The 20,587-nt window shown below is 50.3% G+C and overlaps 6 protein-coding genes across 6 annotated transcripts; 5 read left to right on the top strand and 1 right to left on the bottom strand.

Moving 5' to 3' along the window:
* Positions 1-2,231: 2,231 nt before the first annotated feature.
* CDV56_108951 (phosphatase PAP2 family protein) lies at positions 2,232-3,717 on the top strand (the record flags this gene model as incomplete). Its single annotated transcript, XM_026762570.1, has 3 exons — positions 2,232-2,618; positions 2,693-3,227; positions 3,299-3,717. The coding sequence occupies 3 exons, from the start codon at positions 2,232-2,234 to the stop codon at positions 3,715-3,717; spliced, it is 1,341 nt and encodes a 446-aa protein (XP_026616341.1).
* Positions 3,718-5,531: 1,814 nt separating this feature from the next.
* CDV56_108898 (PWWP domain protein) lies at positions 5,532-7,696 on the top strand (the record flags this gene model as incomplete). Its single annotated transcript, XM_026762517.1, has 5 exons — positions 5,532-5,700; positions 5,831-6,317; positions 6,375-6,747; positions 6,832-7,066; positions 7,122-7,696. 5 exons carry the CDS (start codon positions 5,532-5,534, stop codon positions 7,694-7,696), a joined length of 1,839 nt encoding a protein of 612 aa, XP_026616340.1.
* Positions 7,697-8,504: 808 nt separating this feature from the next.
* On the bottom strand, positions 8,505-10,351 carry ppmA (type 2C protein phosphatase PTC7; the record flags this gene model as incomplete). The annotated part of the gene is made up of 2 exons (XM_026762476.1): positions 8,505-9,636; positions 10,215-10,351. 2 exons carry the CDS (start codon positions 10,349-10,351, stop codon positions 8,505-8,507), a joined length of 1,269 nt encoding a protein of 422 aa, XP_026616339.1.
* Positions 10,352-10,853: 502 nt separating this feature from the next.
* On the top strand, positions 10,854-12,698 carry CDV56_108817 (putative pre-mRNA splicing factor; the record flags this gene model as incomplete). The annotated part of the gene is made up of 3 exons (XM_026762436.1): positions 10,854-10,895; positions 11,042-11,075; positions 11,161-12,698. The coding sequence occupies 3 exons, from the start codon at positions 10,854-10,856 to the stop codon at positions 12,696-12,698; spliced, it is 1,614 nt and encodes a 537-aa protein (XP_026616338.1).
* Positions 12,699-13,269: 571 nt separating this feature from the next.
* CDV56_108792 (J-type chaperone JAC1) lies at positions 13,270-14,085 on the top strand (the record flags this gene model as incomplete). Its single annotated transcript, XM_026762411.1, has 1 exon — positions 13,270-14,085. The coding sequence occupies one exon, from the start codon at positions 13,270-13,272 to the stop codon at positions 14,083-14,085; it is 816 nt and encodes a 271-aa protein (XP_026616337.1).
* A 1,795-nt stretch (positions 14,086-15,880) lies between these two features.
* On the top strand, positions 15,881-17,449 carry CDV56_108733 (uncharacterized protein; the record flags this gene model as incomplete). The annotated part of the gene is made up of 1 exon (XM_026762352.1): positions 15,881-17,449. One exon carries the CDS (start codon positions 15,881-15,883, stop codon positions 17,447-17,449), a length of 1,569 nt encoding a protein of 522 aa, XP_026616336.1.
* Between the last annotated feature and the right edge of the window lie 3,138 nt (positions 17,450-20,587).

Here is a 20,587-nt window from a genome sequence, read left to right as displayed (position 1 = left end):
TCTAATTCAGCAGCTGGATCTGTAGATTTTTGAGGCATAATAATGAGTTGGTGATACCATGAAGCAATCTGTTAACTAATCAGGGGATGAGGTGGTAGTGTATCGAAAGTTTGTGCCGCTCGGTGGTGTGTGCCGCTCGGTGGTGGATTACGTTAGTTGGTTTCGTAGCTATCTGCAGATGTGCTATCCTCCAGGTAAAAGATGACAAGGGGGTTCGGTTCCCTTCTCAACCTACAATGATTTAATATCAGGATCGCCATCCACCGAAGGCGACCTACTACAAAATTTCTAAGCGGTTCCGGAATTTGCAAATCCGAGGCGCCGACTCGGTGAAGGTCGTTTTCCGGAGCCGTCAAGCAACCCCACATGGATGAATTCTTGAGATGAGGAAAGCATGAGTGAGATATGGACAGTTCGATCCCTGCTGCCATCTCTTGACCAATTCTCTCGTTATATTCAGCAGCGGGATATCAATGATCTTGATATACCAACTTCTTCTCGCACATATGACCTGTACCAGGTTTCTTCTTCTGGATGGCGGGTCTGGAGTACTCAACCTGGTGATGACGATGATGGTTGACCTCCAGTCATATGGGTGCATGAATGTTTGTCCTCATCTTGGCTTACCTGATTAAAGGATAATAATGCATGAGCTGAAGGGATAAACCTTTTGTACACATTATTGGTTGCAGCCTCCCAGCACAGGCTATTTATTACCTACTATCACCCCAAGGCAAAGGTAGGCTCATGTGACGTGGCACAACTACCTTGCTTTATGGATGACCACAATGGGTATTTAGACAAAGCTAGGAATAGACTTGTTTGATCGTGCTACAGCTGATTGATAGTAATGGCCACAAATACAAAGTACCTATGACAAAAATTGATTGCATTACCTGTTTTCAATGATAGAGAGCCACAACTGATGGTTCCGAACTCCGAGGCCCAGATTCTGATAGGGCTGTTCTTGTGGCTGTCCGTGGTCTCCGCTAGTAGGCCCTCCATACAGTCTTGGCATTTTTTCGCTTAACAGCTGAGACCTTGTGAGTTGTGGCAAACATCCAAGTTTTGAACTAGGTAGGACAATAGGTAGAGAGGTAGATATGAAAGCAAAGCACCAAGTAGTAAACTATTAGTAGTGTATACTAATATATTACCAATGTAATGACTGATCACGAATATGTCATGCCATGGTAGTACTGAGCCTTGATTACATACTGAGAAGAGACTCAGCGCACAAATCTTATGAATGCTCCCTGATGCTGCATGAGTACTGATTCGGTTGCTCCGGATGTACATTGCCATTCCTTGTTTAGCACATGGGACCTCCCCAGTACCTAGTTCCTACCTCTCCTTTGTACATGGGCTCCTTAGCTCAAGTGGCTCAAAAAGGAAGAGAAACTGGTAAGAAATGAATAGATACTCTCATTTACTCTGGAGTGTTATGAAATACTCTGTATAGATACGTACTCTGTAGTATGTAGATATACACTGTAGTCTGTAGTGATCTGAAAAGATCTATGATTTTCCATCTTGGGTTGAAAACTGGAGCTTTCGGAAGGTGCCCGCGTGCAAACACCTAAAGGTAACCAAAAAGAGGGGCGAATGGAGATTGTTATGCTGGACCCGACTGAGCCTTCCTCAACCCTGATTGACCAATTATCTGTAGGTGGATGGACGGGTTGTCTTCCATGTTATCCATTCATTATTGTTATTATTATTCACGATGCTTGGAAATACTGTAATACCTACCACCCAAATTCCCACTCCCAGCTCACCATCTCGAAGATGTGACCATTTATCTCTCTTTCTCAGGTCTCACACTACGGAGTACTTACTCACTGTTCCACTAGTCTTCAGTTCTTTCTCAAGCTCAGGGAATCGGTATACGATACACCTGCTTGGACTACCTTATCTACCTAGCTAATGCTCGCGTGCTCTTCTAGCTCTCTAGCTCTTCCTATGCGATGATGTCGTCCTTCCTTTCCAAGTTTCCAGCGCACAACTCCGTCCTACAGTAGTCTCAAACCTCCCATAATTCGGGGCATTTAGTGTCCCAGTGCCTGGGTTTTTCGACGTGACCTACCTACCTACCTACATACTCGCTCATCTTTAGCAATTTGTTCTCTCGTTCTTGACATCCTCCTCTATCTCTCCCCTTCCTTCCTTTTGAGTACCCTCAGTCTTCTCCCTGGCTATCTCCTGGTTCGCCTCGAGGGCACTTTGTCAACATGGGAGCTGGGGCTGTCCTAGAGCCTTTGGTCGTACTTGTCCTGCTCTTCGGAGGGACTTGGATAAATCGGTCTACCGCAGCTTTCTCCTCCGTGCGCAGAATTCGTAGATCCAGCACGTCTACACGCGGTTGTTCTCCAGACTCGGTGGAGTCGGGCTTATCGTCGCCAACAGCAAAGGATGCTCTGTTGAGTGAACGATCCCTGTCACCAACACTGGTACAACTCGACGACGACCGATGGCGCAAACGCCAGATTCGGATCCTCTCATGCACTTTTGAGGTCAAATCTCCAAATACTGCTGTGTTTGAAGAACGTCTTCTCAGTCGCCTGCTCCGGAAGTTCCCTTTTCTGGTTGAGTGCTGGTATTGGGCGTTAGTTTACTGGGTATGTCCTGGTTGTTTTATATTGTCAACAAGCCTCTTTTCTGCTTCAGAAACCGCTTACACGTCAAATTCTAGACATATCAGCTGGGCCGAGCATTCACTGCGGTCACCCTCCAAGAAGGAACCGTTGATGTAGCAAGGAAACATGCTCTTCAGTTGATTCAGATCGAGAAAAGTTTGTGCATCTTCTGGGAGATCTCCATCCAGCGGTTTTTCCTTCGGCACAGTCAGTTGATGTCCGTAATCAACTGGGTGTACTCCTTCATACACATTCCAGGCACCATTGCCTTCCTCGTTTGGCTCTACTACTACACCACGACGCGAAATCGAGTCGATGAATCGCAGATAGGAAAGCCCTGGGGTGCTGCGAAAGGATATCCTGCTGGCCCGCTGCTTTATCAAGCCCGGCGCCGTACCCTCGCTGTTTGCAATCTCCTCGCTTTCGTGGTCTTCACTCTATGGCCCTGCATGCCCCCTCGCCTCCTCAGCGACAAGAATGTGAAAGGCCCCGACGGAGAGCTAGGACGTAGCTACGGCTTTGTCGATACTGTGCATGGTGTCAATGGTTCTGGTAGCGTCTGGACTGAAAACCGGTTCTGTAACCAATACGGTAAGCATTGCTAATTGTCCACTGCGCTCCAAGTTCTTCTCTCGCGGTGCTTACTGAAAACTTGTCGATAGCTGCTATGCCCTCGTTGCACTTTGGATATTCCTTGATGATTGGGCTGACAATCATGACTATCCCATTGCCGCCACATCAACGTCGGCCCGCTGTTCGCTCGCGCTTGTTGGGTCGCGCGCTGGGTTTTCAGCTCCCGTCATGGCCCCGTTTAGCCTGCTTGTTGGTCGGGTTTCTCTATCCGTTCGTTATATTGGTCGCAATCATCGCCACGGCCAACCACTTCATTCTGGACGCCGTTGCAGGGACAGTTGTCTGCGTCCTAGGATGGCGGTTCAATGGCATCTTATTGAACCTTCTGCCATTGGAGGACTATTTCCTCTGGCTAGTTCGCATTCATAAGCCGGAGCCGATAGCGATGGACGGTACCGACTACTGGGACGATGACGAAGTACCGAATTGTCCTACTCTTTACCGATGAACTGCTCTCTGATGCATCATGCCAAACCTTCACTTGAAACCGAACCTTACGATATCCTTTTTTCTCCATCCTTTATCTATCAATATTGTGGGGCTCTCCAGACCTCATCTCAGTTTATTGTTCCAGGAAGCCTGCCCTTACACCATGATCACAATGCGACTTATGACCCTCTTGGGCGGACTAATGACGACTGTATCTTTCCCCATGATATCATTACACCACATGAAATGTGTACATATAGAATATGAACTAGGGCATTCTGATCCGATGAATATCCTACTCCTGCTCCAGCATGGCAGACCACCCAGTTTTCATGTTGATAATCTCATAAGCATCATTCGAGGTCGATACGGACCATCTATCATAGTAGCTGAAATGATGCTGCTTGTATGCCCATGGAAGAAAACAAAAGCCCGGAAAAAAGGTCGGCAGGATGATATTGTATGGCTGAGTATGACCATAGTTGTAGATGAATGGACACGGATGGTGAATACTGGGTGTTGAACAAATGTTGAGCAAAGCACATGAAAAGGCCAAATGAATAGGCTATTCAACCCAATTGTTTCTATGCAAGCCCAGAAGGCCATAATTCAGGAGCCTGAAGAGATCAGCGAGTACGAGATTGATTCATTTCCAGTGTTACTTGAAACACCGTGAAGTTTCGCGGGGTGCCGTCACTTTCAATTTCTCCCGCCTCTCTCCCCCATCATCGATATTTCTTTCCTCCCAGCACTCTCTCTGACTGACTCCATTGTTCCTATCTTGCGACCCTAGGAGATCCTTGAATCATAGAAGTGTATTCGACCTGTGGGTAATTAAGAGTCTCTGTACTTTTCAAGCTTCCGTGCTTGACTCGCAACCCCCCCGGTATACTCTCGGCTATTGGCGCCTTGAGCGAGTTCGGGTCTATAGGTACCTAGTGTCAACAAGGTCAGTCATCACGCTCCTCTCCTGCGCAGTAGTTGCTCCTGCTAACAATGTCGCCGGGCCGGACGATTGTAGCTGTACTGAATCTATCGCTATCATACATTTGATCGCTTCGTCTCCTGTCTTGAGCGAGTCTCAGTTGACTTCGGGAAGAGGAGCGTTTACCTGCCTTGAGGCATCTGCGGCTATTGTCGATTTCTCTGCGACAATTGATACTACGCGCAGAGAGAGTGATATCGCAGTTTGGACAGAAAAGCTCTCGTGGTCCTTCTGCTGCGACCTTTTCAGTTACAGTGCTTCTCCGCGTTTCGGAGAAAACGCTAGGCGATCACCAACAGTCAAGTGTTCTTGAAGCTGCGTCCTTTCTTCCTTGCGACGCGATCTTGATCATTCACCCAACTACCTCACATTATTGATCTGAGAAGGTCCCAAATTATCCATCACTAAGAGATTCGCACCAAGCTGATTTCGTATCTCTCCGTCGCGTCTTTTGCACACTCGGTCGGGCTTGTCATTGCGCAACCTGGTGGCCTGCCTGATCAGCTTTCGTCTTGTGGGCTAGTCTACGACTTTCTAACGTACTACGATACGAACAGCAGATCAGAATTTATCTGAAGGCTGTGATTATCTTTGATCTTTTGATCTCGACCGTTGTTGTGTTGAGCTCGTCCGTTGCGTCATTTGTGGATTGGCAGACTCCCTTTTTCCTCCAAGCGCACGCGTTGTTCGAACTTCCCGCCTCCCGGCGTCGCGACCTTCTCCACCACATCTCCCGACTCAAATTCACCTTCATCCTCCCACCACCTCCTTCATTGAAAGCTTCGGCTTCCTTCAACTGCATTTCAGTCCATCGTTGCTCTGAATTTAATTGAGCTTTGTCGCACACTATGGCTGAGGACACCCCTGCTGTCTCCAGGACTGCTGCCGAAGCTGGCGAGGCGCCTGTCGAGCGCGCTCCTTCTGCTGAGGCCAAAACTGCGCCCGTGGAATCGGCTCCAGAGACGTCCAAGGAGCAAGAAACAGAGAAGGTCAATGGCACCGAGGAAAAGACATCCGGTAAGAATTTCTCAGTACCATTGTTGCGACCTGCGCTCTTCCCAGTTTCCTTGGGAAGGGGCAAGGTGTCCCTCAGTTTCGCTTTTCATCTGATATTTGAATCACTAACCATGCTTCCGTTGTCGATTAGGCGATGCTGGCGCATCTGAAGAGAAGAAAGAAGCCACTGATGCTCCGGCTGGAGAGCCCGGGGCACCTGTAGAGGCTAATGACGCGAAGGAACCGGAAGCGACCGCCGCCGCGCCTGCAGAGTCTGAGGCCACCACAGCGCCCGAGGCTCAAGAACCTCCTCCATCTTCCAAGAAGTCTGGAGGCTCGAAGCGCAAATCCACTAGCGGTGTCCCCGAACACAAGTCCAAGCTGAACAGGAAGAAGTCGCAAGCCCGCATCACAAATTTGCACGCGAAGCCTGGCGAGTACTATCTCGCGCGCCTGCGGAGCTTCCCTCCCTGGCCATCTATTATCTGTGACGAGGAGATTCTTCCTCAAACTCTACTGAGCACGCGTCCAGTGACCGCTATGCGGGCCGATGGCACCTACAGAGAAGACTATGCAGACGGAGGCAAGAGAGCTCATGAGAGAACTTTTCCTGTGATGTTCTTCGAAACAAACGAGTTGTAAGTGCCATGTCGAACTTATCTATCTGCATGGAGTGAGCGGCTAATGAACGGCAGCGCGTGGATTCCCAACACAGACCTGACTCCGCTCGATCCCGCCTCTTGCAAAGACGTACCGGAGAAGGGCAAATCGAAACAACTTCTTGCTGCTTATGCGGTAGCCGCAGAAGGTCACGATTTGCAATACTTCAAGGGTCTGCTGGCCGATCATCAGCGCGCATTGCAGCAGGAGTTGGAAGAGCAGGAAGCCCAGCAGGCCGCCAAGGAAGCGGCCAAGGCTGAAAGGGAAGCCAAGAAGAACAAGCGGAAGAGCATGGACATTGTTGATGACCTGGAGGATATTGACATGGAAGATGCGGACGAGCCCAAGAAGCCAAAGATCTCTAAGAAGCGCAAGAAGGACGCAGAAACCGACGGCGAAGCTGAGAAGGTAAATTGTGACTCTCCATTATCTTTGTTCTTCACTGTCAGTATTACGCGGTCGCCGGACTAACATGCCTTTCTTTTGTTATAGCCTGCGAAGACACCCAAGACTGCCACCAAGTTGAAGTTGACAACCCCCAAGACCCCGACAAGCGAGACTGAGAAGAAGACCACTGGCGCCAGCAAGGCTAAACAGACAGCCAGCAGCAAGAAGACTGGCAAAGGTGCCGTCAGTGACGAGGGCGAGGAGGACGCTGGCGCTGCGTTGAAGGAGCCAGAAAAGCCAGTCGACCAAGGGGAAGCCAAGGAAAGAAAACAGAAAGAAGGTAGGGTCGACACTATCCAAAGATTCAGCATGAAGCCAGACTAACTTAGAGGCAGTTCTTTTTGTTCGCCACAGACTCCAGAAGGGCTTTATCTCGCGCGATCAACCTCCCAAGGAGGAGGAAATGACTACCATGTCTAGCTACTTCACTAAACTTGAGAAGGTGGCTGATGATCTTGAGGTCTCGATCATCCGTGCGACCAAAATCAACAAGGTTCTCAAAATGATTGTGAAGCTCGACTCTATTCCCCGAGAAGAGGAGTTTCAGTTCCGTCGCCGTGCTATCAACATCTTGTCCAAGTGGAAGAATGTGGTCGATGCCGATACCACGGCAACACCGGCCGAGCCAAAGGCTAATGGAGCTCACAAGGAGGACAGCGTTGAAACGCCAGCTAAGACTGAAACCGAAGGGGAGAAGGAGGAAGAAGAGATAAAGCCAGCCAAGCAAGATACGGCGGAATCACAAGAGGAGCCAATGCCTGACGTTGACGCTGATGCTTCGGAGAAGGCAGAAGCTCCAGAACTGGCCAAGGAAGCCTCCGAGAAAGAAGTCCCCAAGACTGAAGATGCGACCGAGGAGAAACCGGCGGAAGAGAAGGCAGAAGAGAAATCCGTTGAAGCAGCAGCGTGAACATAGGCATACATGATTGTCCGTATGCGTTCACCGGTTTCTCTCTCCCACTTGTACTTCTTATGCTTACAATAATGTGCCTGTCCCTTCAGTTTCGGCATTCCTGCTCATTTTCTGCCCGGCTGGATTTTCAACTGGCATCTCCTATGTCCCTTTTCCGCCGCCGATCGATGAGTGGAGATTTGAGTACTCAAAAGCCTTTGAACTCTTTTTCCTACCAAGGGGTCTTGTCCCTTATTGTCTCTGTCTATCCCATGTTTATGTTTCTTTTTCACTGGTCAGCGACAGTGACAAGACTGCAGCCGGAACTGGATCACCAAGGTCTGAAAGCAATGCTGTGTGGCATGGTGGGACACACCGTGAAAGGGTATTAAGTGCATTTAAACAAGATGAGGAAGAGAATAAGCAGGGCTCGCAGATTCTCTGTATCTTGGAGTTTCCTCCAAACCTTTCGATGTGATGGGGCTTTCTCGGGTCTCTTTTGTTGTATTACGTCTCTCAGAATGTTAATTAGTTTCGCGAGCTTCTTGTTTTGGGTTGAGATTTAGTCCTTGCACAATACAAAGTTATTCATTTTCAATTCATCTCGAGCATATCGTCTGGAACATCATGATGATAACGTGATAAATATATGGTATCCTATTCTATCATACTTTGAGCTTGTATAGTCAGATAATAACATATGATACAGCGCCTCCGGGACTATCTGCAAAAAGTGACACTCTGGTAGACCCAGCATGCTCTATACATAGGTAGCCACAGCGCCAAAACGCGGATTGTGAGTTGACAATTAAACAAACGCAGGCGTCTAGCGAGATTCATGACCCCGACCCTCTTCAACAGCCACAATGATCAAGACGCAGATGTCGTCCACCTTTCCGCCTCGGTACCAGTCGCCGGGATAATAGCGCTGGGCTTCTTTGGCGAATGGGCCGTCCCGTCGGGCATCCATGCTGGCCCGTTTGGCTTCCCCGGCGACTGTGGAAGCGAGTAGAGACTGGAGCGTATGGTGCTGAAGATTTTGGCTGGATGGCGCGACACTGCCTGACGTGCAAGTGTCGAAAGACGAGGATGGCGAGGGAAGTAGAGAAGCGAGGCCGTCCGGGCCCGTCAGGGCTCCGAGATCATCCGATACCTTGATTCCCAATTCGGGCGTGGCGGTCCATGCCCCGGTCAGAATCATCCGGCTGGTGATGAGCTTCAAGATGTCTTGATTGTTCAGGTTATCGAAGACCCCATCGGTCGCTAGCATGAGCACGTCGCCGTGCTGCATATGGAGGTTTGTGACGGCCGCATCGCGCGGGAAGTCCTCCAAGAAAGCGCCGCCGAATATGGAGGCCTGAGCACGCATTTTGGGGGGGATGATGCTCAGTTGATATGGTGTGTTGAAGCCATGAGTCTGTGGGACCGAATAATGATGCACAGCAGCAAGACGGAGGAGCATCGAGCCCGAGTCACCTAAATTGGCCAACTCGACCTGACCATCCTCCAAGCCCACCCCGACCGATGCAGTACTCCCACCGGCCCGGATCGCCCTGTCCGCCACCACCTGGTCGTATCCTGACTGAAGCAGGTGCTTGGCCCGCAATTTGTCGGTCGACGAGTCCCAAGATAGGGCCTCTAGCGCCATATAGCGGCACAGAGCGTGGGAGAAGTTCGCTGGGTCGACCTTGGACTCGACCCAGCCTCCAACTCCGTCCGCAACCGCGAAGGCGATGGCGCCGGAACCTCGACTTCCAACGCTGCTCACAAAGAAAGCATCTTCCCCACTGTCTGGTCTCCTCTTGCGTCTGGTGGCCGGGTCAATTTCTTCTGTGACCACGCCGATGGCATCATGGAGCTCAGGTCTGAAATTGTGGAAATTGGTGGCAGGGTGGAAACGGCGGTTCTTGGATGAGGACGAGGCCGCGACACGGTAGGAGATGCGCGGAGCATCGGAACTGAACGATGACGTTGCATGAAAAGTCCTTCGTGAAGATCGCGAGAGGTAGGATGGAGATAGTCGCTGGCTTCTAAGGGAGGAGAGGTAGGCTGGCAAGTGTCGAGGCCATGTTGCGCTGGATGTCGCAAATGAGACTAATCTGTCTCTTGCGACGGTTTGTAGGCTACTGCAGGCTGAACTGCAGGCTCTACCGGAGGAGGCCAGCGGGATCATCGGCAAAGAGCAAGATCGTCACCGGAGGGCCCTGTCCCTCACAATACCAAGACCCTCCAGCAGGATAATTCGAGACAACGATATTGTCTGCTGGACCATTTGAAGGATGGTGGAAAAATGGCTGGCAATGATACCGAACAAGCAGCCGACCGTCACGGATCAACCGCTTTGATCCGGATTGACAGGTAGTGAACGATAGGAGGGGGTAGAGGGAGCAATGATCACGTTCTCTACCTTTTGTCCATTCAGATGGAGATTTCTCGCTGGATAGAAAAGCCACTGGGCCGATCACTCGATCAAGCCAGAGTTTCTGGGAAGATCGTGGATAATCATTCTTGCTGAATTTTCCTTTCCATGACAGACGGGATTGCCGACCGCCCGGCGTCATCGGCCGCCTCAAGGGGTAGATAAGGGAGTTTGACATCGAGATGGCCTTTGGTGATATGCTTTCGGTACGGACACTTCTTCCAGACATAGCTATTAGTTTTACGAGGACTCATTGATGACTCGCGGTCTGGAGTTCGTGAAGGTGGAGGCGAAAGGTAGATAGCTGGTGCAGGAGAAAAAAAATTGACTTACCAGTAGCAGCCTGGATGTAGCTCATTCTCGATGAATTGGTTCAGTGTAGGTGTCGATCTTTGCAAGAATAATAATGAGAATTCAAGCTTCTTGCAAGGTTAGATGTAGAGAAAGATTCTCTAAGAAGAACGACTTGTGGTGATAAGAAAACGGTCAATCCGCCCTATACGTATGACTATGGATAACGTCGTCTTCGCTTCTCGTTTTCTTTCCTGGCTCCCGCTAGAACTGCGGTGTCACCATAAGAGCAACCGGAGGCTCTTCAGACTGAGGAATACACATCGGAAAATCTCTTGCTACTCTCTGCGATCACATCTCAGGCGAAAAGACGACCCAATAATCAAGTCATCCCTCTGATTCGAGGGTAATCTATCTCGTTTTGTCTCAAGCTCCCCGCCAGCATCCTCGTTCTCAGCGCCCAAGATGATGCACCCTTCAAGACAGGCGTACGTGGAGGAGTCCGAGGTATGAAGTTTTCCTCTTTTCTCTGGCTCTCATCTCTTTTATATACGTCCTACATACATATTGATCTACCCATGTTCACAATATGAAATCAAAGGCTCTCTTCAGGAATCTTTCCACTGACGTCCAATGATGTTTGGGTTGACTAGGATACGGAAATGGGCATTGACCTGGCAAATATTCGTAAGTAATAGCTTCTCTCGATCTGACTTTTGGATTGCGATCCGATTATTTAGTCCTTTGGCTGACTCTTCCATGTCAATCGCAGCCATCGACCGCGACTATGATCTTCCCTCTGCTGCAGCGGGCATACCCGCTGAACGAGCATCTGCCATCCTATCCCAATTCGAACGCAAGCGACGAGCAGCCGCCATGGCGGTTCCGACGGATGATAACCGTGTGCGCGCACGATTGCGAGAGCTCGGAGAACCGATTACTCTTTTCGGAGAAGGCCCAGTGGACCGGAGAGACCGACTGCGTGAGCTTCTGACCGATCTGGCCGAGAAGCAGGAAGCGGCGGCCGCGGAAGGCGATATATCCATGCGAGGGGTGACAGAAGAAGCTGAAGAGGCGGAAGAGGAAGCAGAACAACAGGAAGAATTCTACACAGAAGGCTCCGAGGAGCTACTCACCGCACGAAAAGCCATCGCCCGCTATTCCCTACCTCGAGCGAAAGCACGAGTAGCGCGCTTACGAGAGGAATCTACAATTCCGTTGAGAACACATATCAAGCACCGCAAAGCGATCAAAGAGAAGTTGCAAGGGTTCGACCTTTACGGGTCCCAGATTGCGGGCGATCGCCCTGTGAGCATCTGTCGCTTTGCGCCAGATGGAAAGACGATCGCTGCGGGCAATTGGGGTGGCGATATCCGCTTGCTCACCGTACCAAATCTGGAGGAGAAGTCAAATCTCAAGGGACATACGGATCGTGTCGGTGGATTGGCGTGGTTCCCCGGTGCGACGCTTCCCACGTCGAATGTTTCCGAGTCGAGTGTTAACCTTGTCTCCGGAGGCGGCGAGGGCAATGTGGCGCTGTGGTCTCTGGATAAAGATACGCCACTAGCTACACTGTTAGGCCACAGCGGCCGTGTATGTCGGACAGAATTTCATCCTTCGGGGCGGTACGTCGCCTCTGCTTCATTCGACACAACATGGCGCTTGTGGGACGTTGAGACAACCGTCGAACTCCTCCTTCAGGAGGGTCATTCACGAGAGGTTTACACAGTGGCGTTTAACAATGACGGTTCTCTGCTGGCTAGCGGCGGTCTGGACAGCATTGGGCGAATCTGGGATCTGCGGACGGGCCGAACGGTGATGATCCTTGAGGGTCATATCCGAGAAATCTACGGTCTCGACTGGGGCGTAGACGGATACCGTGTCTTGTCAGGGTCGGGTGATGGCTGGATCAAGTGTTGGGACCTCCGACAAGTGCGCAACATAGGTGGGATCGGCGCACATAAAAGTGTCGTGTCGGATGTACGGTGGTACAAGGGCACTGAGTCGGCTGCATCGTATCTGCCATCCGCTGAAGGCAACGGGCGAATGGATATTAACATCACCCCGACGCTCACAACGAGTGAACAGTCAACGCCAGCAACTCCCGTTCAACCAAAGAAGTCAGGCACATTCTTTGTCAGCAGTGGGTTCGACAAGAACGTCAATATCTTCAGCGCGGATGATTGGTCTTTGGTCAAAACCTTGAGTGGCCATGCAGGCAATGTCCTCAGTACAGACATCAGTGATGATGCCCAGTGGATTGCCAGTTGCGGGCACGATCGGACTGTGAAACTCTGGGGCATAGAGTGAGATCTATAGCACTGATCAGGACTAAATAAGTACAATCGACAATGCGGCCACATTTCCGCTCGCAGACTTATACACCTACAAGAAAGCCTTACGCTGCCTAACATAGGGGCTGTGTCGAACATGGCTTGATAAAAAGTCAATGCTCCATCTCGAGATTCCAGTCACTCGGAGAACAGAGTACTACCATTTGCCACAAACTTGGATATATAAATGTTCCAGCTTAGGCACCAAGGGGCCGTAGCTTCCCTCATATGTACACTCATTTGAAATGTATAGATCGGATCGATAATAGAGAAATGTGTATCGATTATGAAGCCTTACAATGCTTTTTCGGGATATATGACGTAAAGGGCGATCTAACTATCGCCGAAGTCCGATGCTGACTAAGTGGTATTGGTTAGTTATTAACTAACTATCTCATTATTGCTTGACTGAGAAGAAAGCCCTCGAAGCAATTTGCAGATGGAAGAGGAAAATCTGTTTCTACCATTCCTGATCTAATCGCTAGGCTGCGCCAAAGAAACAGATTCTTGGTTTTATCAGCCAACAGACATACCTCCTAAAGGAGAAGATGGCGGCGTCATTTCGCATGCAGCGGCTGGCACAGCGACCGCTGCTCTCCGCAGTTCCACCGTCACGAACGGAGGCAAGGCGCTCGTTATTTTCAACAGATGCCTGTATTTTCTGCCAACTGAGACCGAGAGTCTGGGCTGCGCGACCTGCGCGAGGTCCCGGTCTGACGTTGCAAACCCGTCGACTTGCCGCGACCTCCTCAACTACAACAGCCACCGAGACGAGCAATCGGGATAGCAACCTCCCAGACCTTACAAACCACTATACCATTTTCCGCGAGACCTTGCCGGCAGGGCCACCCCCCGCATCATCATTTGATATTCCTCTGAGCGCCTTGAAACGCGAGTTCCTCCGACTGCAGAATGTGATACATCCTGACAAGTTCCCGCCAGGGCCGGCGAAGCAGCGGGCTGAAGCGCTGTCCGCCCGGATCAACGAAGCATATCGCACACTAGCGGACCCTCTGCAACGGGCGCAGTATCTTCTGCGCGAGATGCATGGAATCGACGTGACGGCGGAAGACGGAGCGACCAAGCATGCGCTCGACCCGGAGACACTGATGGAGGTCATGGAGGTTCAGGAGACAATTGAAGAGGTTGGTGCAGGGCCGGAGGCTGAGGGAACCATCGCTGCACTGAAGAAGGAGAATGACGCGCGGGTGGCTGGGTGTGTGAAGAGCTTGGCGCAAGCCTTTGAACGGGGTGATATTGAGGCTGCGCGTCAGGAGTGTGTGCGGTTAAGGTTCTGGTACAGTGTCGGTGAAGGTTTACGGGAGTGGGAGCCGGGCAGGACGGAAATTCGACTGATTCATTGATTTATCGAGGTCGAGGCAGGTCGGGTTTTACACTCGCAGTCCGACGAGATGTACAGATTCTGGAAGTGCATTGTGTCCTTCGTCGAGCCGTGTCTGAAGGACATCTTTATCTTAGACGCATAGTTTAACACTACACACGAAGCAAGCACTGTATCTATTTGATATAGAGCACAACTGAGACATGCCGCTCATTTCAAGACATACACTGCCAGCAGTAAGAGCACCGTGTGTTCTCATGAAGATCGACTTTGAATATCATTCGACGAGCTGCACCGTCTAGTTGATCAAGTATTCCCTACCAGGACTCGAGACTGTTTAGACCGAGGCTCGTAGCATGAAACCAGCTGCAGCGAGCCCAGCCATATTCTCACTATCCATGAAGGTACTCGAAGTCCACCAATCTCACCGCCAGATCAGGAAAATGCACTCCCCAATGATTGCTAACATGTATATTATCGTGATAGTCAATAATATCCTTCTCTCGTTCATGGCATTGACATTTCAACCATTCTCTGGAGTATCGAACTAGCTCCGTCCACGAAACGACCCGCAGTTGGGTCATCAAGAGGCTGGCACTCGACATGAATCCTGTCATCGGGCAACAACCTAAGCCATTCAAGGAAATCGGCATTAGCATCCCCGACGCAGGAGTCAACGCTAACTGACCGGACTAATGCTACTCAAAGCACTCTCGAACGATCTTGCTTGGTCACTTCCAAGCCCCCCTTCGGATCGAAAGGAAGAAAAGAGCTGCAACTATCTATTACCCGCGTGACTTGCGCGTGTTACTGTTGCCGTCTGCATTTGCCTTGGTTCTGCTGCGTTGTCTGGAAACACTAAGAATCGTTCTCGAGAGTTGATGAGACGAACAGCTAGCCTAGCTGCACAGGGTCTTAAACGGGTCGCAGATGTTGAGCTATCCCGCGAATTACGCGATGCTAATGTTATCAATGGCAAGTTAAGGCTCGTCTTTCGCTTAGCGGTGCACACAGCAGGACAGTGTGTTTTACGGTGTCTGCCAATGCCCGATCTGCGAGCTGCCGTGATAAGGAGAATGGTTTATGGGGGTGTGTTTCCTGTTGGCACCGTTGGAGAAAGAAGTTAGCGGTCAAACCGCCCTAAATCCCGTCATGAACGCACACGTAGCAGACTAACATGACCCATCTGGGTCGGTTTCGCGCTTGTAGCATCTCATTTTAGCTTAGATAGAGGGAAATGAGGCTGCAGATGGTAAGGACAGGAGGGCGCAGGGTGGGAAACTTGAGCTCGCGTGGACTCGGCCCTGAATTTGAAAGAGACAACGATGACTATTTCGGGCTGTTAGTATTTATTGCAACGCATTCAGCGCCAGGGGAACAGAAGACAATTGCGTTTGCTCTGTTCTTGCTCACCTTTTTGTCTCGGTTGAGATCGTACTGTCCGTTTGTTGGAAGAAAAAGTGGAGGGACTTTCTAAAGGACAATATCGTCAATGGAGTCTTGTCCAGACTGGAGCAGGTGAGTTGAACATCTTCATCAATCAAGTTGGTGGGGGATATCTTTGTTTGCAGCATCCTGCTTTTGCTGCGCCTTCATTTTGATTTTGTTCCAAACATTCAACGAATGATCAAAGAAGCTACAAGCATTCAAGTCATCATGCCAACCACGACAGTGTTGCCACTGACTCTTCGAATCACTCTCCTGGATACAGCATCGTCCATTCACCGCCATTCACGTTCCTTGTTGGGCCTAGTCATACCAAATTGACGATCCAATCGGGCCTTGCCCGTCATGTCTCGAAACCGCTCGATCATCTCATGAACAGTGGCCTCACCAGGGAGTCCAAGCATCATATTGCCGTCTTGGAGGAAGAGGATGTCGAGACCTTTGTGGCTTTTTGCGAATATGCCTACACGGGCGATTACAGTGTGCCCCCACCGGGATCTCGCGAAGATGAGAAGGACGACGCCATCGATGATACGGCGTTCAAGGGGATGTTCTCGAATCCCTTCGCCTCGACCGTTCCTCCCCCAGCACCATCTCCTCCCCCGTCTCTCAAGCTTCCGAACAGGGACCTGGATGTGCCAGATCGTGGGGACTCGGAGACCGCCAGGAATGAGGAGTTGACGCAGCCGCAGAAGGAGGGCGAGAGCGTGAAGGATGGCAACAACGACGTGGGAGAGGATGTCGCGGCACCCGATGATCCGCCACAGGATCCTGCATCAGCCTGTGACGAGCCAAGTGAGCAGCCTCTTGCTACTCCTGCTGCCGAAGAGGGAGATCCCTGGGGCTTTGGTGAGGACGCCGCACCCTCGAAGGGCAAAAAATCGAAGAAGACCAGGAAGGACAAGAAGAAACAGAAAGGTGGTGCGACAGCGGAGGAACCTATGTCTAACCTGACTCCTCCAACAACCCCTCCTCCTGGAAATCCCAATGACCAGATTGATAACAACCTCACAGTCGAGACTACTGCAATGCTGGATGATCCGATCCCAGTGACCGAACATATCAAAGTGGGTGAGGTGGCGGAGGTTGTGGAAGTTCCTGAGCCCACGGGAGCGGATGAGTCCATTGACCCTGCTGCACCGTCCTTGGATACTGAAAGTTGGGATCGAGCAACATCTGTTCCTCCTAAGGTCAAGGATACCCTCAATGAGAACGTGAAACTCGAACACAACAGTCAAAAGGAGGACGAAATCAAGGAAGAGGTTGTGTCTCCCCGAAGCCAGATGAAAGCGTTCATTGACACCTCTTTCGCCAAGCAGCTATTTCCTTCGCGCCGCCCAACTGGAGTTGGTCTCTGGGATAAGTTTATGAGCTTGGACTATCTTGATCATCCCTCCACCTACGGGACAAGACCTCTCACCCCGGTGTCAACACACTCAGATTCAAGCAAGTCGGATCTTCCGTATCTTGTCTTTCACGCCAAGCTGTACGTTTTCGCCGTACGATACTTGATTCCCGCTCTGGCGCAATTGTGTCTCCGAAAGCTTCACGCGGATCTGCTGTGTCTGGCGTTTCCTGGTCCGAAAGACGGCGAACGGGAGGAAGAGCGAGCTGCTCTGACCGCAACCAAGGCCAGAATGGTCCTTGACCTCCTCCACTACACGTACACCAAGACGACCCGTCTGGAGCCGATTTCACCAACCTCGGCCACTCAGCTTCGCGACAACGAGCTTCGGAAACTCGTTATACACTACGCAGCGTGCAAAGTGAGAGAGCTTGCAGAATACTGTCCTACGATGGAGAGTATGGTAAGCTCGCCATTGGCTTCGCCAGTGGACAAACGGCCACCAAAGGCAGATCGACCTTCGAGCCGTGGTTTCCGTGCGCTCTTGGACTCGACAACCGAACTTGCCTCCGATTTGGTCTTCCGCATGATGTGACTTTCGGGTTTCACTTGCACTTCCCTTGCCTTCTGCTCATCCTATCAGACGTTTTGTTTGTGTCCCGTGTTGGGTTTCTGTTCAATTCGGCCCTCGCTTTCTCTCCTCTTGTCAGTCATCGAATATTCGCTTTATTCCAATTCGGTATATCCACTTATATCCTTTTCTGAACCACGTATCTATGCATGGAACGGGAGTATATGGAACGACGAGCAATGGAACAAATCTGAAACATACCGCTCGGAGTCTTGTCTTGATTTGAACACGGGAACACCGTTTCGTCCGAATTGACCACATAAGTGATGATGACCCATTCCCCTAGCCTTTCTGGTATATCCTGCCTTACGTCCTCGCTTTCTATCATTGCTTTTCTACGCCTCATTCACTTTGTCCATGACTGAAATGATCATTATGATTAACTGTCTATTTCTGATTCATCTCATCAATATACCACTGTGTTCATTGCGCAGGCACAACAGGTGTGGCATTTTCATATGGACGTACCAAGTAATCTCCCCCCGTGGCTACTGTACAATCACGTCCTTGATTCATCGCGTCTGTATGGCTAGAGCATCATGCCAACCCTCCACTGCGAGATCAACATCTGAATCACACCTTCTGTACATAGACGTCGAGCCCACTAGATAACGGATAGATATGACTGATATACCCTGTCGGCGTCGAAGTGGATTCGCTTCGTTGAGACTGGGGGGTGTGTGGAGACGAAGCCTCTTTCCGTCTCTTGGCCTTGATTCATACTGATATACTCCGTAGTGGATATTCCGACTTGGCGTTGTTGATATCTATTATCTGGTCTCCATGGACTGGACATTGAGGGAGTTGGAGTGCTTGGCGATAGTGGACCTTTGATCTGTCTGGTGGGTAGGTATCACGCCGATGTTGCGGTGGAATAAAGACGAAAGGCACTGGTTCAAGGTAAGCGACTCTCTGTAGATCACGCACATTGCGCTTTCGAATTCTATATTAGGGAGATGATCCTTACACAGCTCAGAGATCCACTCAACTATCTGGCCATGCACCTGAATTCAAATCTACCACCACAGCCATTCTTGGCTTGAGGATATGTGTAGAATCTAGGCACTGTATGAGGGTGCATCTAACAGGCAAGACTAGACAATAATGCTGATAGATCATGCATCATTACCTCATAGAGGACATTATTCTCAGAAATGGTTGTTGCTGCCTCCCTGATGTCGGTTGTCTCAACGCCAAGAGATGCCCTTCCCAGAAACGAAATCTGGACTGTCCTTCCCCTCGCTCCAGCATCTCCATTGACTCCATCGCCCTCTGCTCTGAGTTCATCTCTCTTGATTTCTCTAGAATCACAGATAACCACATTCTTATGGACCCAGGGATCTCTTAATGATTATGAATAGATCTCAGATTGTGGCGTAGAAATGCCACGCATTTACTCTAATATCCCAGCTCCAGGGGCATCTCGAAAAAGCAAACACAACCCACAGAGACCTAATCCCTTCAAGTAATGGCTTCATTACCACTCCCTTCCCCTTTCCTTATCTCTCACTCTCAGTCGCTGACTTGCTTCCATTCCCACAGCCACCACAAAGCTTGGCAGCGGGTCTCCCCGTCGATGATGCGCTGTCGATCCCTCTCTTGGCCCATGGACTCCTGGGCAAACCAGATTGAATGCGTCGGCGCACGTTGACATTCACTCGAGAAAGTTTTCTGTAATCTGCTGTATTCCAAATGTGCCGAGATCTTTCTCCATCTATGATTTGCTCGGATCCTGGCCATCATGGCCCACAGAACACCCAAGCGCCCAGATCCGTCTAATCGGCTTCAAAGCTGTTGCCTCCCCTATCGACGATCTATGTTTCTACTCCTGGGCTCAGCGGGCTGCTCCCCTTTTCCACTCCCTTCTGAAAATTCAACTGCTTCGGCCCGAAAGCCAGCAGCCAGGGTGACCCGGATGAGGTGCTTTCTTCATGCCATGGTCCAGTCCCGACTCCTAATCTTTGAGATCGTGCCGTTGAAGTCTGGAAAGGTCTCAAGACTCGGATGATGACATCCACTGTCGAAAGATTAAACTAGGAAAAGCGGCCAAAGAAGAGAACCCGATACCGTAAGAAGCAAAAGAAGCTACAAAGCTGACAAAATAGGAAATTGAGCCTTATCTCTCTTCCTTTTTTAGATGATGTGACAAGCCACTACTATCTTCGCTGTGAGCCTGTGACCTGTACCCGTACTATCGCCATAACGCGTCATCTGGATCAGCATGGCGAGAACGTTGAATTTGTTGTCTGCCATATCTTGCTCATCTTGCTTCAGGCACACTCTCATACCAAACATTCTCTTGGCGAAGTCTCGTCAATGGCCACTATCGTGAAGATCATGGCTCATCCCCCTTAGGCATCAGGCTTTACCTTTCACCCTCTCCTTGTCTAAACTCTCCACGGTGAACCTTCTCTCCTTGCAAGAGGCAAGTTGCAGCTACGCCCCCTAAATATGCGCCTGACTGAGCTCCCTTCCTAATCTTTCCGATTCGTGGTGGACACTACTGACCCATCCTGGGGCAATGAGGTTATAGGATGTCCTTTCGTGATATCCGCTAAGCCAACCGCTGTTGATGTATCCTGCATTCCTATTCTTGGACTCTTGGCTGATAATCAACCTTCACAACAGATGGGATGGCGGTGGTTGTCAACCTGAAGCCTTCAATGCCTTATGGTGAATCGTTCACATGTGCATGGCGCCTCTTCCGTCCGTTATAAAAGTATCTATTGCGCCACCGATATCTCGCCGTTCTCAATTGGATCAATTGCATTTCTCCAGGGCACTTCTAAACCCTTCTCTCTTCTTTCCTTTCTCAGCATCTGCATGGTGCATTCAGTCTTTCAATTGCACTTTGGCTGATCTTTAACTATCTCTGCTACGAACTCTTGACTTAGATTCAACTTTGTCCCAGTCTGTGGTTTCTGTAGTGGAGTCAAGAGCATTGACACATCTATACAAGCTCTTGCACCCAAATCTAGGATCCTCTTTCACGTCCCTCGTTCTACCGTATCTTCACTAAGCTTGACATATCTTTCATTCTTCTCTGCCTCCATCCATCCGCTTTTCGCATTCATATCGCGACCGACCTGCTTGGCAATCACA

The sequence above is a fragment of the Aspergillus thermomutatus genome (assembly GCF_002237265.1).
Source record: "Aspergillus thermomutatus strain HMR AF 39 chromosome Unknown NODE_44, whole genome shotgun sequence".
Classification (NCBI taxonomy): domain Eukaryota; kingdom Fungi; phylum Ascomycota; class Eurotiomycetes; order Eurotiales; family Aspergillaceae; genus Aspergillus; species Aspergillus thermomutatus.
The sequence above is the reverse complement of the archived record's forward strand: the minus strand, read 5'-3'. Positions and strand labels throughout refer to the sequence as shown.